The 16070-nt window shown below is 59.9% G+C and overlaps 2 protein-coding genes across 8 annotated transcripts in view; one reads left to right on the forward strand and one right to left on the reverse strand.

The window, feature by feature from the left end:
• The first annotated feature begins 402 nt into the window (after positions 1 to 402).
• GALK1 (galactokinase 1) lies at positions 403 to 7715 on the forward strand. 2 transcript variants are annotated; one of them, XM_004041014.5, is made up of 8 exons: positions 403 to 680; positions 1569 to 1758; positions 2216 to 2335; positions 2506 to 2641; positions 2769 to 2950; positions 7059 to 7209; positions 7287 to 7449; positions 7532 to 7715. In XM_004041014.5, exons 1-8 carry the CDS (start codon positions 426 to 428, stop codon positions 7601 to 7603), a joined length of 1269 nt encoding a protein of 422 aa, XP_004041062.2. In that variant the 5' UTR covers positions 403 to 425; the 3' UTR covers positions 7604 to 7715. The 2 variants fall into 2 exon arrangements, with proteins under 2 accessions (XP_004041062.2, XP_063562172.1); XM_063706102.1 differs by having other exon boundaries at positions 425 to 680; positions 7287 to 7715.
• A 127-nt stretch (positions 7716 to 7842) lies between these two features.
• ITGB4 (integrin subunit beta 4) overlaps positions 7843 to 16070 on the reverse strand; it is a 36376-nt gene continuing 28148 nt past the window's right edge. For 2 of the 6 annotated variants that reach the window (XM_055388873.2, XM_055388877.2), the window contains exons 28-41: positions 15358 to 15515; positions 14750 to 14930; positions 14499 to 14636; positions 13251 to 13433; positions 13030 to 13161; positions 11632 to 11841; positions 10791 to 11030; positions 10445 to 10603; positions 9808 to 9957; positions 9042 to 9230; positions 8800 to 8955; positions 8552 to 8716; positions 8349 to 8459; positions 7843 to 8243 (exon numbers count right to left, since the gene is read on the reverse strand). In XM_055388873.2, the coding sequence (XP_055244848.2) occupies positions 8104 to 8243; positions 8349 to 8459; positions 8552 to 8716; positions 8800 to 8955; positions 9042 to 9230; positions 9808 to 9957; positions 10445 to 10603; positions 10791 to 11030; positions 11632 to 11841; positions 13030 to 13161; positions 13251 to 13433; positions 14499 to 14636; positions 14750 to 14930; positions 15358 to 15515 (2312 nt within the window). In that variant the 3' untranslated portion in view covers positions 7843 to 8103. The remainder of the gene's footprint in view (positions 8244 to 8348; positions 8460 to 8551; positions 8717 to 8799; positions 8956 to 9041; positions 9231 to 9807; positions 9958 to 10444; positions 10604 to 10790; positions 11031 to 11631; positions 11842 to 13029; positions 13162 to 13250; positions 13434 to 14498; positions 14637 to 14749; positions 14931 to 15357; positions 15516 to 16070) is intronic. The other 4 variants (XM_063706101.1, XM_019028031.4, XM_063706100.1 and 1 more) reach the window with 3 other exon arrangements.

Raw genomic sequence — 16070 nt, forward strand, 5'->3', positions numbered from 1 at the left:
TCAGGTCACCCTCTTGGAGACCAGTGATCAGAGGCTGATGACCTCTCACAGCTGCTGGCCCTGGGGACCTAGGAGATCCCTTTGGGAATCCCAGGTCAACCGGGTGCCAGCTCCATTGCTCTGGCTGTGTGGGTGGTGGTGGGTGGTGAGGCACATAGAAAGTCACCAGCGCCAGGGAAGGGCAGCTCAGAAATCCTGGTCATGCCAAGTGCCACTCAGGGCTATTCTCACTCTAGTGAGTGCCCATTGGTTCTTCCCGAAGTCCAGAGGGAAGGACACCATCGGGGGCGCTGTATCCCACCCGGCACCATTAGCCCCTGCCACCCACCACCCAGCAGCTGGATTCCCACGGGAGTTGCGGGTGGGGGCGGAACCGGCTGAGGTCTGGGGGCGGGGCGTCCGGGCGCGGGGCGGGGCTGGCGGGAATGTGCGCACCCCCGCGCGGGGCCCCGCCCGAGCATCCCGGGCCGACGGGGCTGTGCCGGAGCAGCTGTGCAGAGCTGCAGGCGCGCGTCATGGCTGCTTTGAGACAGCCCCAGGTCGCGGAGCTGCTGGCCGAGGCCCGGCGAGCCTTCCGGGAGGAGTTCGGGGCCGAGCCCGAGCTGGCTGTGTCAGCGCCGGGCCGCGTCAACCTCATCGGGGAACACACGGACTACAACCAGGGCCTGGTGCTGCCTATGGTGAGGGGCTGCGCGGGGAGCCCCTAGCCCGCCGCCGCCTGTCCCGGCCGCCGAGGAGGGCGGGCCTCGGGGGCGCTGGGGGCGAGTTCTTCCCGCGGGAGATGTGGGGCGGGCAGCTGCGCCTGGAGCACCGGCGCACGGAAGAGTCCCCGGGACGGGCTGTTCCCCACGTTGGAAGGGAGGAAGCGAGGAAGTGGCCGGGAGAGGGTGCGCGGCCGCCTCTTGGCTCAAGCCCGCCCTCTGGGGGCTGGGGCTCCTCGCCTTCAACCTGGGAGCATGTTCCCCTTAAACTGTGAGGCCCTGTGTGCCACGCAGAAGGGGACACTCCGCGCCTCCGGCCACCGTGGGGCCCCAACCGCAGACCTGGGCGAACGTAGCCTTCTGGCCCAGCCCGTTCAATTTACAGAGGAGGAAACTGAGGCCTAGAGAGGCCCAGTGAACTGCTGGAGGTCACACAGCAGGTTCTTGGCGGGGCTGCGACTTGGGAGTGAGGACTCCCAGCTTTCAGCGGGGGGCGCTTTCCGCCCCATCTGCAGCTTGGGGAGTGCACAGGTACAGGATGTCCAGAGCCACCCCAAAATGTAAAGGCTTTGGAGCTCCGGTGATCTGTTTTCCCTTTGGGCTAGCTCTCCCCCTTGTCCCACAGCTCAGGGCAGAGTCCAGGTCTGTGCTCCAGCTGCAGCCGCCCCGCCCCTGAAGACCTAAGGGGGCAGGGCTCAAGCCCCCAAGGTCAGCTGGCCCTCAGGATCTTCCCTGCGACGCTGAACCTGGAGGTTCAGAACCTGATGACTGTGGAGGCATCAGAACCTCGGCTGGAGGCGGTGTCATTGGAGAGGCTTACTCCACCAGCTGGCGGAAGCCTCACGTACTGCTTGTCTCTCCTGCCAGGCTCTGGAGCTCATGACGGTGCTGGTGGGCAGCCCCCGCAAGGATGGGCTGGTGTCTCTCCTCACCACCTCTGAGGGTGCCGATGAGCCCCAGCGGCTGCAGTTTCCACTGCCCACAACCCAGCGCTCGCTGGAGCCTGGGACTCCTCGGTGGGCCAACTATGTCAAGGGAGTGATTCAGTACTACCCAGGTATGGGGCCCAGGCCTGAGCCAAGTCCTCACTGATACTAGGAGTGCCACCTCACAGCCACAGAGCCCATTCATTTGTCTGATACACTGTGGGGAAGGCTTGCAGAGTGGAGCATCCCATTGTACAGATGAGGAAACTGATGCCCCCAGAAGGTCGGGAACTTGCTCTGGGTTTCCCATGACCTGATTGGAGGAGCCAGGATTCAAACCCCAGCCTCTTTTCCCTCCAGAGCCCTAAACCAGGAGGACAATTAGAAGTGTCCCAGCAACCTCAGAGGGTGGGAAAATGGAGGGCACTGGGTCCCTTGGCCCAGCAGGTTGGTGGCTTCTGACAACTGAGACACACACCCTAGAAACAGCTGCTAGGCCGTTGCTGCCCTTCCCACCAGGACACGTGCCCTTCCTGTGCCATCCTCCCAGGCAGCCCCTCTTACCATCACCTGTTCTTTCCCCTGCAGCTGCCCCCCTCCCTGGCTTCAGTGCAGTGGTGGTCAGCTCAGTGCCCCTGGGGGGTGGCCTGTCCAGCTCAGCATCCTTGGAAGTGGCCACGTACACCTTCCTCCAGCAGCTCTGTCCAGGTACCAGCTAGGCCCCAGCCCTGACCCAGCCCTCCTTCCCTGAGGTCTCCAGGTGGTCCCAGCTTCTACTATGCCTTATGGAAGGGGTGGTAGGGAATCTCTCTGGAGTGTCATTGGAGCCACTGCTGCTCCCACCAGCCCTAGCCTCCCCACTTCACCCTGTACTGCAGACTCGGGCACAATAGCTGCCCGCGCCCAGGTGTGTCAGCAGGCCGAGCACAGCTTCGCAGGGATGCCCTGTGGCATCATGGACCAGTTCATCTCACTTATGGGACAGAAAGGCCACGCGCTGCTCATTGACTGCAGGTTGGGCTCGCTCCCCTCGTCCCCTCCCGCCCTGCACTCAGCAGCTCCTGGGTGGAGTGTGCCCCCTGCCTGGCGCAGCAAGCACATGCTTGGCCTCGTCATCTCCCCCATTGTAACTCCACCCCAGGTCCTTGGAGACCAGCCTGGTGCCACTCTCGGACCCCAAGCTGGCCGTGCTCATCACCAACTCTAATGTCCGCCACTCCCTGGCCTCCAGCGAGTACCCTGTGCGGCGGCGCCAATGTGAAGAAGTGGCCCGGGCGCTGGGCAAGGAAAGCCTCCGGGAGGTACAACTGGAAGAGCTAGAGGGTGAGAACTGCCGGGGTGCTCTGTCCTGGAGGCGGCTGTGCTCCCTGCTGGCGCCTCAGTGTGGCCTTGACCCTGCCTGGGACCCCGATCTCCAGGGCCTTCTCCCATGCTCTCCCCAGTCCCTTCAAACACTGCAAACCCAGGGTTCCAATCTCAGCAGGGCTGCTTGAAATCCTAAAATGGTCTTATCTAATCAGAAAAATCATGTTTCCATTGTGGAAAATGTAGAAAAGTACAAAGTAGAAAATAATAAGCTATAAGGCCACTACCCAGAGATAGCCACTGCTGACATTTTCACGTTTCCTTTCAGTATTTTTCCACATCTGTTTTCAAAGCTGAGTATATGTAATATATCATCACTTGCCCCCCCGCCCCTTTTTTTTAAGAGGCAGGGTCTCATTCTGTTGCCCAAGCTGGAGTGTAGTGGTGTGATCGTAGCTTACTGCAAACTTGAACTCTTGAGCTCAAGGGATCCTCCCAGCTCAGCCTTCCGAGTAGCTGAGATTACAGGTGTGCCACCATGCCCGGCTGATTTTTATCTTTGTAAAGACGGTCTAGCAATGTTGCCCAGGCTGATCTTGAACTCTGGCCTCAAGTGGTCCTCCTGCCTTGGCCTCCCAAAGTGTTGGGATTATAGGCATGAGCCACTGCGCCCAGCCCATTTGCCGTGTTTTTTTTTTGGACACAGAGTTTCGCTCTTGTCACCCATGCTGGAGTGCAATGGCGCAATCTCAGCTCACTGCAACCTCTGCCTCCCGGGTTCAAGTGATTCTCCTGCCTCAGCCTCCCGAGTAGCTGGGACTACAGGCGCCCGCCACTACGCCTGGCACATTTTTTATAGTTCTAGTAGAGACTGGGGTTTCACCATGTTGGCCAGGCTGGTCTCAAACGCCTGACCTCAGGTGATCCTCCCGCCTCAGCCTCCCAAAGTGCTGGGATTACAGGCGTGAGCCATAGTGCCGGTCTTTTTTTTTTTTTTTTTTTTTAAACTAAACATAATCTCAGAACCCAGAACCCTATCTTATCTTATGCCATGAAAGGCATATCTCGGTGTGGCTCTTTTTTTTTTTTTTTTTTTTTTTTGGTGAGACGGAGGCTTGCCCTGTTGCCCAGGCTGGAGTGCAGTGGCGCAATCTCAGCTCACTGCATCCTCCACCTCCTGGGTTCAAATGATTCTCCTGCCTCAGCTTCCTGAGTAGCTGGGATTCCTGGCACCCACCACCACTCCCAGCCAATTTTTATATTTTTAGTAGAGACGGGGTTTCATGTTGGCCAGGCTGGTCTCGAACTCCTGACCTCGTGATCCGCCCGCCTCAGCCTCCCAACGTGCTGGGATTACATGTGTGAGCCACCGCACCTGGCCTCCGTGTGGCTCTTTAAAGCTCCACAATATTTTAGCATTCAGGTGCTCTGTCATTTACTCAACTATTTTCTGATACACCTCACACTGTGATTAACTTTTTTTATATATCTTTTTTATTATTTATTTATTTATTTATTTATTTTGAGACAGAGTCTTGCTCTGTCACCCAGGCTGGAGTGCAGTGGCACGATCTCGGCTCACTGCAACCTCTGCCTCCCAGGTTCAAGTGATTCTCCTGCCTCAGCCTCCTGAGTAGCTAGGATTAGAGGCATGTGCCACCACACCTGGCTAATTTTTGTATTTTTAGTAGAGATGAGGTTTTACCATGTTGGTTGGGCTGGTCGTGAACTCCTGACCTGGTGATCTGCCCACCTCAGCCTCCCAAAGTACTGGGATGACAGGCATGAACCACTGCGCCTGGCCATCTTTTTTATTTTTTAAAGAGATGGGTTTTGCTAAGTTGCCCAGGCTGGACCTGAACTCCTGGGCTCAAGTAATCTTCTCACCTAGTCTCCTGGGTAGCTGCAACCAAAGGCACCCGGTTTATCTGCATTCTCTTTTTTTTCTTTGAGACTGAGTCTTGCTCTGTAGCCCAGGCTGGAGCGCAGTGGCGTGATCTCGGCTCACTGCAACCTCCGTCTTCAGGGTTCAGGCAATTCTCCTGCCTCAGCCTGTGGAGTGGCTGGGACTACAGGCATGTGCCACCACAGCGAGTTAAACTTTTTTTTTTTTTTTTTTTTTTTGTATTTTTAGTGGTCACTGGGTTTCACTGTATTGGCCAGGCTAATACAGTGACCTCAAGTGATCCGCCTGCCTTGGCCTCCCAAAGTGCTGGGATTACAGGCACAGGCGTGAGCCACACGCCCGGCCTATCTGCATTCTCTTAATAGTTTCTTAGAAATGGATTCTTAGGAGTAGGATTACAGAGTCAAGAGACACAAGTATTGTAGGCTGGGTGTGGTGGCTCACGTCTGTGCCTGTAATCCCAGCACTTTAGGAGGCCAAGGTGGGCAGATTGATTGAGCTCAGGAATTTGAGACCAGCCTGGGCAACATGGCAAAACCCCATCTCTAAAAAAATACAAAAATTAGCCAGGTGTGGTGGTGTGTGCCTGTAGTCCTAGCTACTTAGGAGGCTGGGGTGGGAGGATCGATTGAGCCCAGGAGGTTGAGACTGCAGTGAGCTGTGATTGCACCACGGCACTCCAGCCTGGGCCTCAGAGTGAGACTCTGCCTCCAAAACAAAAAAGATATAAGTATCCTTAAGGCTCCTGCTACACATGGCCAGGAAGATAGTCTATTGGACAGTTTTAAGGTCATTATCAATATTAGCTCATTTAATTCCCTCCAAAACTCTGTAAAGCACATTCTGTTACCATAGTTGCCATATTTTTGATGGGGGAATCTACAGTGAGAGGCAATGCTGGGATCTGAACCCCATCTGGACAGATTAGCTCCAGGGCCCATGCTCTTGACTGGCTGGCCGTGCTGCCCACACCGAGTTGTTCCTTCCTGGCAGTGTAGGTGTGCCTATCTCAGGGACACTAGACAGCTCCGAGGGACCTCTCTGTCCTTTTCCTTTGTGAACTGTGTCACGTTCTCCAGAGCAGTGCTCAGACCTGCCCTGCCTGCTCTGTGCAGATGTCCTTGGCCAAGGTTTTCACACTGGAACAAGTTGGTCCCTCCTCCCCACCCCAGCCTGTCCTTGCCCCTCCTCCAGGTGTCCTTCTGCATAGGAGCAGCTCACCCTGCCTCCTCCAGAGTCCTGCCCTAGAAGCCGCAATCCCTCTCCTTCCATCCCCTGCCTGGCTGCCTGGCTCCTTCCCTCAGCCTCCAAGACATGCTCAGTTTTCTTCCCTCCTAAAACACTGCCCACTGTCTCATTTCCATTCATTTCTTTCTTTCTTTTCTTTTTTTTGAGAGGGAGCCTCACTCTGTCACCCAGGCTGAAGTGCAGTGGCATGATCTCCACTCACTGCAACCTCCGCCTCCCAGGTTCAAGCAATTCTCCTGCCTCGGCCTCCTGAGTAGCTGGAATTACAGGCACCTGCCACGATGCCCGGCTAACTTTTGTATTTTTAGTAGAGACGGGGTTTCGCCATGTTGGCCAGGCTGGTCTCGAGCTCCTGACCTCAGGCAATCTGCCTGCCTCAGCTTCCCAAAGTGTTGGGATTACAGGTGTGAGCCACCGCACCCACCCATTCATTTCTCAGTCCTTTGAATCTACTTGCCCCTCCATCCCGCCATGCCACCTACCCTGACAACTTTCCCCCTTAAACCTGCGGGTTTGGCCGGGTGCAGTACACTGAGTCAGTACTGGTACTGACCCAGGTACCCCTCCAGCCTCAGCTCCAGTCAGATGGGACAGCCTGCTGTTCCCTGGCTGCTCCTGCCCCCTCTTCTGGAGCCCCAGCCCTGGAGGCTCCATGTGGCTCAGCAGAACTTCTTCTCCTCCTGCTCTGTGGTGGCCTCTTGAGGGCAGCACTCACCTTGGAAAGCATGGAGTGTTTCAACCCTCACTGCTCCCTGAAGGACCAAGGTGTCCCATTTTACAGTCGGGGGAGGAGGCACTGTGATAAAGGGGCTCTTCAGACCCACGTCTGAGAGAGCCGGGCTGCCCCGCCCCCGCGGCCTCCCACCCTTCACCGTCCAGCCAGGGCCACTGCCATCACCGCCTGCTGGTCCTCACAGGCGTCGGGGCCCCAGGCAGTGAGAAGGCGGCTGCTAACTCCTTTTTCCTCCCCAGCTGCCAGGGACCTGGTGAGCAAAGAGGGCTTCCGGCGGGCCCGGCACGTGGTGGGGGAGATTCGGCGCACAGCTCAGGCAGCGGCCGCCCTGAGACGTGGCGACTACAGAGCCTTTGGCCGCCTCATGGTGGAGAGCCACCGCTCACTCAGGTGAGGCCCTCTGGGCGCCCCGCTCCTGCCGGGCACAGGCCGGCCCCAGGCCCACCCCTTCGATATCCTCTCTGCAGAGACGACTATGAGGTGAGCTGCCCGGAGCTGGACCAGCTGGTGGAGGCTGCGCTTGCTGTGCCTGGGGTTTATGGCAGCCGCATGACGGGCGGTGGCTTCGGTGGCTGCACGGTGACACTGCTGGAGGCCTCCGCTGCTCCCCACGCCATGCGGCACATCCAGGTGGGCGGGCACCAGGGCCTGGGCAGGCAGGAGCGGCAGCTTCCCGGGGCCCTGCCACTCACCCCCAGCCCGCCTCTTACAGGAGCACTACGGTGGGACTGCCACCTTCTACCTCTCTCAAGCAGCCGATGGAGCCAAGGTGCTGTGCTTGTGAGGCGCCCCCAGGACAGCACACGGTGAGGGTACGGGGCCGGCAGGCCAGTCCCACGGCTCTGTGCCCGATGCCATCTTCCATATCCGGGTGCTCAATAAACTTGTGCCTCCAATGTGGTACCTGCCTCCTCTAGAGGTGGGTGTATGCTTGGGTGTCAGAGAATGGGGGATGTCAGAACCACTCCCCTACCCTAGGGGAGCACCTCTCAGGCCCCAGAAGAACGGGCAAGGCAGGGCCTAGCAGTAGCAAAACCATTTATTAAGTGCAGAACAAAGGCTGGGTCCTTGTGCTGCTCCCAGCTCTTTGGTTACAAATAGGTTTGGGCCCACAGAGGAGGGACCTTGCCCCCTTCATGCCTCCCAGGAGACACCTAGCCCCTGCTCTGTGCATGCGGGTGGGCTGGGCCCCCAGGGGTGCAAGGATGGAGTAGCTGAGGAGGCTCCGGGAGAGGAGTCGGGAGGACGCCTAGTGGGACATGGCGGGGGTGGGGCAGGGTGCGGTCAGGTTTGGAAGAACTGTTGGTCCACCTGGGTGCTGAGGGTTCCACTGGTGGTCAGTGTCCGGCTCACAAACTCTTGGGTCACATGCCGGGTGAGGGAGCCGCCTGCCTCCAGGTGCTGGGCCCCCAGGGTCAGCCCATCTGTGGAGGAGGAGGCATTAGATGACCTGGCTTGGGGTCTGCCCTTCTCCCTCTGCTAGCTCCCTGTCCCGGGACAGCCGGGATCCCCTAGCCCTCAGTGCTCACCCACTAGGAAGGGCTCGGTGGCGCTGGTGTGGGTGGTGGTGATGCTGCTGTACTCGCTTTGCAGCGGGTGCTGGAAGAGCCCGGCATGGCTGCCCAGCTGCGGGAAGGGTCCTGGGGTAGGCAGATCGGCCAGTCAGAGGGTGGTGCCAGGAGAAGGCACAGCCCGAGGTGGGGTGGGGGTGAAGGAAAGGACAGGTGCCTACCTCCATCCTGGGACTCTATGGTGATGATGCCCTCGCGCTCTGGCCCGAAGCCCTCAGTGGTCCTGGCCTGCACCTTGAACTTGTAGGGCACGTTCTCGCTGAGGCCCGGCACGGTCAGCCGGCTCTCGGGGCTGTCTCCATCCACCCGGAATGTGGTGGCTGGCCCTGAGCAGGGAAGATGCCTTCAGCCTCTGCGGCCCCCTCTCTACCCCTCCCCTGGCCACTCCTGCCCCCGGGGTGGGCAGCACCTCCTCCTTGGGCCATCTCACAGGTCACCAGGTAGCCGACGATATCCCCATTGGGCCTCCGTGGCCGCTCCCAGCTCAGCTGCAGCGAGTCTGGGCTCAGGGCAGTGAACACCAGCGGGCCTGGGGCACTGGGAGTGCTCAAAGTGAAGGCGGAGCCTGGGGGCAGTAGAGGAAGAGCATCAGCGTGTGGGTGGGTGGTGGGCATGATGGGGGCAGCTGTGGGGCTGGGGGAGGCAACTCACCTGGCAGGGGACACAGTGGGCTCTGCGGGTGCACCTGGGATTCGATGGTGATGACACCCTCACGCTCTCGGCCCCAGCCTTCCTGGCTCTGGGCCCGCACGCGGAACACGTAGGAGTGGTTGGGCAGGAGGTCTTCCACCACCACCGAGGTCTGGGCAGGGTTGGGGATGTTGAGCCGATGCAGCTCGCCTGGGGGGTCAGGTGGGGGCAGACAGTAGTGCAGTGTTACTCCCACCCCTGGCCTGATACCCCTCGTCCCTAAGCTGCCATCGAGATCTGGTTATCACCCACCCAGGACTAGCTGTGGTTTGGGTACAGGTTGGGTACATTATGGTATGGCTGGTTGTTCAGATTGTGTACTATACAAGAGTGGAGCCTGTAATCCCACTCATGTTCAGGCAACATCCTGCATCCTGGTCATGCTGCTTTGAATGTGCCTGCCCAGGGAAGTGCCACTTCCTTGTTCCCCCAAACGTATCTCAGGCCAGCAGAGGCCCTAGGATCCCAGCCCAAAGGGGCCTTGTTAGGCAAAACCTAGCAGAGAATGACCAGGAGAGAGGCCCAGGGAGGTGGGTGAGACCTCAGAAGAGGGGAGGCAAAGAAGTGGGGTGGAGAATGGGGTGGGAGACCCTCTCAGGCTGGATGGGGACTTTAGCGCTCAAGGGACTTGGGTGGGTTCCTGACACAGCTGAGGTACCCTATGTGTCACACTGGGGCCAGGCCTTGCAGGGCTGCACCCCGCAGCCTGGCAGCCACCATGCCTCACCGCCGTTCAGCAGCTGGTACTCCACGCTGTAGCCCTGCAGCGGCCGCTCGCACCGCGGCTCCTGCCAGCTCACTCTGAGAGATGTGGGCCCCAGGGCAGAGAACACCAGGCGGGTGGGCGTGTCGGGCACACCAGCAGTCAGGCGAGAGTCTGGGGACAGGAGGCCGCAGTCAGCCAGAGATGCAGGGGCTAGGGTCTCAGTGGGAGTCACAGTGCTGCCCCCTGACCTCCCTCCGTCAGCTGGCATGTCTACACTGACCGCTGGCTGGACAACTCACTCACCCTGCAACACCCTGTCCAGGCTGCCCAGCACCTACCCCACATCCTCCAGCAGGGTGCGGGCCCTGCTTGTGCCAAGACAGGGTGAGCCCCGTGAGTCTGCCAGCCCCACCCCCTCAACTGCTCAGCTGGCCTGGCCCCTCTCCTGCCCCAGCCCCAGCCCCGCCCCCTGGAAGGGCAGAGGCAGAGTTAGGCATCAGCACTGATGGTAGGGCAGGTGGTTAGCGCCTGTGGGCAGGCGGGGGTCCTGTGGATGGAATGGAGGGGAAGCAGTGGGCACAGCTGGCAGCTGCTATGGTGGCTGGATGACAGATGGAGCAGGACAGCTGTGGAGACAGGATGGCTACCCCTGTACTACCTGGGCCCCAGGAGGGCGCTGCTGGCCTCCCAGCCAGGATTATAGAGTCTCGTGGGCCCCTGGAAGGGGGGAACCCTTTCATCTGAGCCTGACTCCGGGACCCCAGGGCCCAGGACAGCGGAAGCCTGCTCCTCCCGTGTTCCCAGATGGGAGGGAGGCCTAGGGCAGGACAAAACAAGAGTGAGAGGAGCAGGGAGTGTGCATGCATGTGTGTGCACGTGTGTGCGTGCATGTGTGTGTATGTTGGAGAACGGGCGGTGGGGACAGCAGACAGAAGCCCGAGGCTCCAGGAGCTGGAAGAGAGGAAGGGTTAGTGGGAGAGGCAGGGTTGGCTGAGGTCACTCACCGTGGGAGGAGACGGAGGTGAGGGTGGAGTAGTCCCTGGGCAGTGTGGTCGAGTGTGAGTGTTCCGAGCGGGTCAGTGAGTTGTAGTCCCGTGTGAGGGTGGAGGATGTGCTTAGCACGCGGTGGGGCACGTGTGGGCTCAGGTGGGTGCCATAGGCAGCAGCACTGGTCGTGGTCATCCTGTGCAGGGAGTTGGTGCTGCCCGGGAAGGCAAAGTCCATCCGGCCATTCACCAGGTGCTCTGCAGGGGGAGAGCAAGGTCCCTTGGTCAGGCCTGCCCCAGACCCGGGCCCCGTGGGGCAGGCTGGGCCCTGCACATTCCTGGTCACCCACCCTCTGGGTGGCTTTTGCTTAAATACAACCAGTTTCCCTCAAACCACTAGGGACAGAGGCCCTCTGTCCCTGCAGGAACCCAAGGGCCACCCAGGCTTCCACAGCCCATATCCTCTGGCCGGCCACTATATCGGTGTGAGCACTGCTGACCCTGGCAGTGGCAGGGGCTTGCTGCCCCTGCAGTCAGCCCTGCCCTGGGGAGATCCCCAAGCCTTCCCTCCTGTCCTTTGAGGCCCCTGAGGGGTCTACTTGGGTGCCAGGGTCCGCTTCCCGGGCAGACTTCTGAATTTGCACCCCCTGGCCAGGCAGGCACCATAAGGGCCCAAGCGCCTGCCTCACGCGTCCCCTGGCACTGGGCCCTGCCTCTAAGCAGCTGTGCTCCCAGCCGCCAAGGCCCAGGCCTGGCTGAAACTGGGGCCCCCGAGGCAGCGCAGACGCCCACCCCAGGCCCCCAGGCGCGAGTGAGGCTGGGTGGGTGCGGATCGGGGGGCGGCGGGTGAGCCTGTCACCTCCGGGGGGCCCGGGTGTCGCACTGCGGGGCAGGCTGCCGCCCTTCCCGCCCGCGCCGCCGTCGTCCGGGGGCCCGTGGGGCGCCTCGGCGTCGGAGGAGCGCCCGCTGCTGGCCGACAGGCGCGGGATGAGCTCCGGGGGCAGCCGCCACGTGACGCGCCGCAGGTCCAGCTCCTCCCCCAGCAGGGGTTCGAACTTCCAGCCGCAGCCTTGGGAACAACGAAGGGCCGCGTTGGCACCGCCGGGGGGCGCCGGGCCGAGCAGGGCCAGGCGGGGGAAGGCCGTAGGCTCTGCGACGGGAGCCCGTCTCCAGCTCCCGGGATCCCGGGGTGTGTGTTGGGGGCGGGGGTAGATGCGCACGGCCAGAGCGGGAAGGCCGCGGCAGGTGAAACCCTTGCGCGGCTGAAGCCTTTCCAGATGAGCGAGTGCAGCCTCAGCACAGCTAGGGAGGAGAGACTCCCGGACCCGCCAGGAGACCTGGGGGAAGTCTGGGCTCTGTCACCAGCTGTGAGGTCTCCCTTGCTTTACTTAACCTCTCCGAGACTCAGTTTCCCGTTTGTACAATGGAGAGAGGAATCTTGCCCCTGCCTGCCTCCCAGGGACCGTTCCGCAAGCCACCGAGCGCTTCGCAGGTAGTGTTAGAAGCAGCTGAGCTGGGGTTCCGGAGTCACACCAGCTGCGCTCCACCTGAACCCCTCAAAATGGCTCCTTAAGCCCAAGCTGAGCCCCGTGGGGGCCAGTATGTGTTCACCGGGGGCAGCTTGAGGCATAGGCAGGGACAGAAGAAAATACAAATGATATACGTGCCCCAGAAGTTTTTCCACTCATGGTACTGTGTGATTGGTATCCCATTATACAGAGCAGAAAAGTGAGGCACGGAAAGGATAAGTGATTCATCTGATGTCCCACAGGTGGAACCAGAGCTGACACTGAGCACTCAGGAGGCCCAGCTAAGGGCTCCGCACCACTTTGTGCTGGGAATCAAGGAGGAAGGACAGAGTTGTTGGGGGTGTTCTTGTCTCCTTGGCTCCCCTACCTCTGCCAGGTGGCCGCCTGGTGGCTGCCCAGGGCTCCTGGGCCAGGCCTGCCCCTGGGGGGTGGCCTGAGTGTCCTGTGTGCATGGGACAGCTGGTGAACCTTCAACTTGTGAAGCTGTGTTTCTTCGTGGTCCCGTGGGCATGAACTCATGTGCGCTTGCACAAGGCTGTGTGTGTCTGTCCCCCAGGCACTGGTTCCTGTGCCCCATGCACAGATGTGCACACCATTGCATTTGTCCAAGGCTGCCTTAACCTCCATGTCCTCTAGTTGCTGGCCCCTTTGCCCTCTCTGGACCCAGTGGACTCACTCTGTACCCAAGACCCCCACTGTCCTCTTGTGGGTCCCAGGTCTCCACTCACCAGTGTCATCGGAGACGCTGGGCCTCTGGCTGCCAGATGGAGAGCGTAGAACGTCATCGCTGTACATAAGGAAGCTGTCGTAGTCCTCCCCGCTCTGGGCGTCCACGATAGGGATGTCAGGGATGATGGGGACTGCAGGGCAGGGGAGTGAGCCAGGGCCCTGGCTGCTGCCCTCTGTCCCCCTACCCGGTCTGCCCCTCACCTCCCTGCCCACCACTCACTGGACATGGGCCTCTTGGGCTGGGTGGCCAGGTTGATGATGGCCTCCCGCTCGGGCCCCCAGCCGGCCCCGTTGCGCGCCTTCACCGTGTAGCGGTAGGGCTGGGACTCCCGAAGGTTCTCAATAAGCAGCATCCGGTTCTTAGGGTTGTCAACCAGCACCTTCTTCATGGGCCCAATAGGTCCTGGGGCAGAGAGAGTGCTTCAGAGGGTCACCCAGGTCCCAGCCTGGTCCCAACACCACCCCTGACACAGCAGGACGGCTGGCCGTGCATCCCCTGGATGGCACCCAGGGGCTGGGGAAGCAAGGCAAAGCCAGCCACTGCTGAATTGCCACCTGCGGAGCCCTGAGCATCAGCATGACTGGCGTGGACATGTGTCACCAGTCCTCCAAGGGACTCTGCTGAGTAAGTGGCAGAGCCAGGGCTGGACTCAAGTTGGCCTCGATGTCACCTCTACCATTATATCCACGGTGCCTCCACACAAGGCAAGGGCACGCATAGGGGTTGCCCACCCGGCTTCCTTCCAGGACTGGAGAAATAACTGTTCTGCTAGGCACCTCTGATCTCGGGCTGCTAGATAAAATACTGTATAAAATAATCCTTTTTATTTATTTATTTTTAGACGGAGTCTGGCTCTGTCACCCAGTCTGGAGTGCGGTAACACGATCTCGGTTCACTGCAACCTGCACCTTCTGGGTTCAAGTGATTCTCCTGCCTCAGCCTCCTGACTAGCTGGGACTACAGGCATGAGCCACCATGCCTGGCTAATTTTTAGTAGAAACGGTTTCACCATGTTAGCCAGGCTGGTCTTGAACTCCTGACCTCAAGCAGTCCACCTGCCTCGGCCTCTCAATGTACAAAATAATCTTTTAAAGTGCTATCTGAAATTCAGAACCTCCTGTATTTCTGTTTGCTAAATCCGGTAACTTTCCTCTCACCCTAAGAAAACCATGCACGTGTGAGCTCCCTGGTTACCTGCATGGGGAGGGGTACCCCTGGGCCTGTGACCTCACTCCACATAGGTAACCACCCACCCTGCAACCTTCTGGGTTTGGTCTTAGAATGCAACCCAGCCCAAATCTGGCCAAAACCCTAAAGATGCCTCAGGCTTATCCGCCGACCAGGATGAAGGCCTCGAGTGCCCTGCACAGCAGGTCCAGGGAGTGACCGAGAGCTCCCTCCAGCTTTGTCCCCTCCCCTTCCATGGTTGTTCTCCCTGTGGGCAGGAAGGAAGGATCTGGTTCTTACGGTTGTCATCGTTGACCAGGCCATAGCAGACCTCGTAGGCTGTGATCTCACCGTTGGTCTCAGCCGGCTCAGCCCAGCTTAGCTGGGTCACCGTGGAGGAGACGACATTGAAGGCCAGACGCCCTGGCTCACTGGGCACTAGGGAGCGGGGGATACAGGAAGAGTGCTGTCAGTGGCAGAGGGAGGGAGGTCTGGGCATGCTGGCATCAGGGCAGCCAGGGGACAAATGGACAGACATGGCGAGGCCTCACCTTCCTGGTGGGTGCGGCAGGACACCAGGGAGCTGTAGGGTCCCTCGCCCTGAGCCCCGTAGGCGCACACCTTCATCTCATAGTCGCAATACGGGTACAGGTTGGTGAGCTCCACTGAGGGCACCTTGCTGTCGAGCAGGTGGGCTTCGGACTCGGAGTCACCCTGAATCCAGTACTTTACCTACCCCCAGGGACAGGGGTCCTGGTCAGCGGGGAGCAGCAGGCACCCAAGCTGCCTGTCCCTCCTCTGACCTCTGCCCTTACTGTCCTCTTTGCACAGATGACAGACACTGAGGCCCGAGGGAGGGGCTGAGAGATCTGCCATGTGCACACGTCAGGACTAGGGCAGAGCAGGTGGGGGGTATCTCCCATGTGGGGGTGGGGTGGGAGGGGGCCCCATTCTAGGAAGGAGGGCAAATGTCTGATAAACTCAGGAATGGGTCTTCCCTCTTCCCCAGCACAGACCGGGTTTCCCTCTGACCACCTGTGCTAGGTTCCACTGTCTGCTCTCCCTCAGGGGGCCCTGGCCTCGGACGGCCCACCTCTTCTGTGAGTGCTGGTGCCAGACCGCCCATCCACCTGTCGTGGCCCTCAGCCCCCCGCCTTACCCTGTACCCCATTGGCTTGCCAGAAGGGGGCAGCCAGTTGAAATGGATCTTCCTGGACCCAGCGGCCTTAGCATTGGGGTTCTGCGGGGCGCCCAGGTCGCCGTGAGGGGGTGGCTGTGATGACAACATCTGACTCGTGAAGCTCCGGTCCAGTTCATCTAATGGGTCAGGTCGGGGCCGGGCAACCACTCAGATCCCCCTTCGCCACCAGGGGGCGCCAGAGACCCACTTCAACAACCAGGGCGCTCTACCCAGCGCATTCAACTCAGACCTGGCCACCCACGTCTCTGGAGACCTGGTGGTGCCCCATAGCTGCCACATAGAGCATCCTGCCAAGCTTGGCGGAGGACCCAGGAGGGTCTCTGGAGGAACAGAAGGGGGAGGGAGTTGGTCTGCCCCTTTCTCCTTTGGCAGCTCAGGGAACATTCCACATGAGAACATTTGCTCCCCGCCCCATCTCTACACTGTACCCTGAGTATCTTCCTCCTCTCCCATCTTCCTGGCAGGCCTTCTCCCAGTTGGGAGGCTGAGGGCTGATAGGAACTAACTGGCCCACTCCTTCCACAAGCACCTGCATGTTAGTTGGAACTGAGGCTGAAGCCAAAGGGCCAGGGTCTGATGGGAGAATTCCTATTGTGTGGTGACAACAGCCTCTCTAGCTGTAGGGTTGCCAGATAAAATGCAGGATGCCTAGTTACATTTGAATTTCAGAT

Source organism: Gorilla gorilla, chromosome 4 (genome assembly GCF_029281585.2).
Source record: "Gorilla gorilla gorilla isolate KB3781 chromosome 4, NHGRI_mGorGor1-v2.1_pri, whole genome shotgun sequence".
Lineage (NCBI taxonomy): Eukaryota > Metazoa > Chordata > Mammalia > Primates > Hominidae > Gorilla > Gorilla gorilla.

Excerpts from the sequence above, each read along its gene's own strand:
- GALK1 (XM_063706102.1), top strand. The coding sequence starts at position 426 with ATGTGCGCACCCCCGCGCGGGGCCCCGCCCGAGCATCCCGGGCCGACG. Across the intron at positions 681-1,568 it reads AGGGCCTGGTGCTGCCTATG|GCTCTGGAGCTCATGACGGT; the intron begins GTGAGGGGCTGC and ends CTCTCCTGCCAG. Across the intron at positions 2,951-7,058 it reads ACAACTGGAAGAGCTAGAGG|CTGCCAGGGACCTGGTGAGC; the intron begins GTGAGAACTGCC and ends TTTCCTCCCCAG.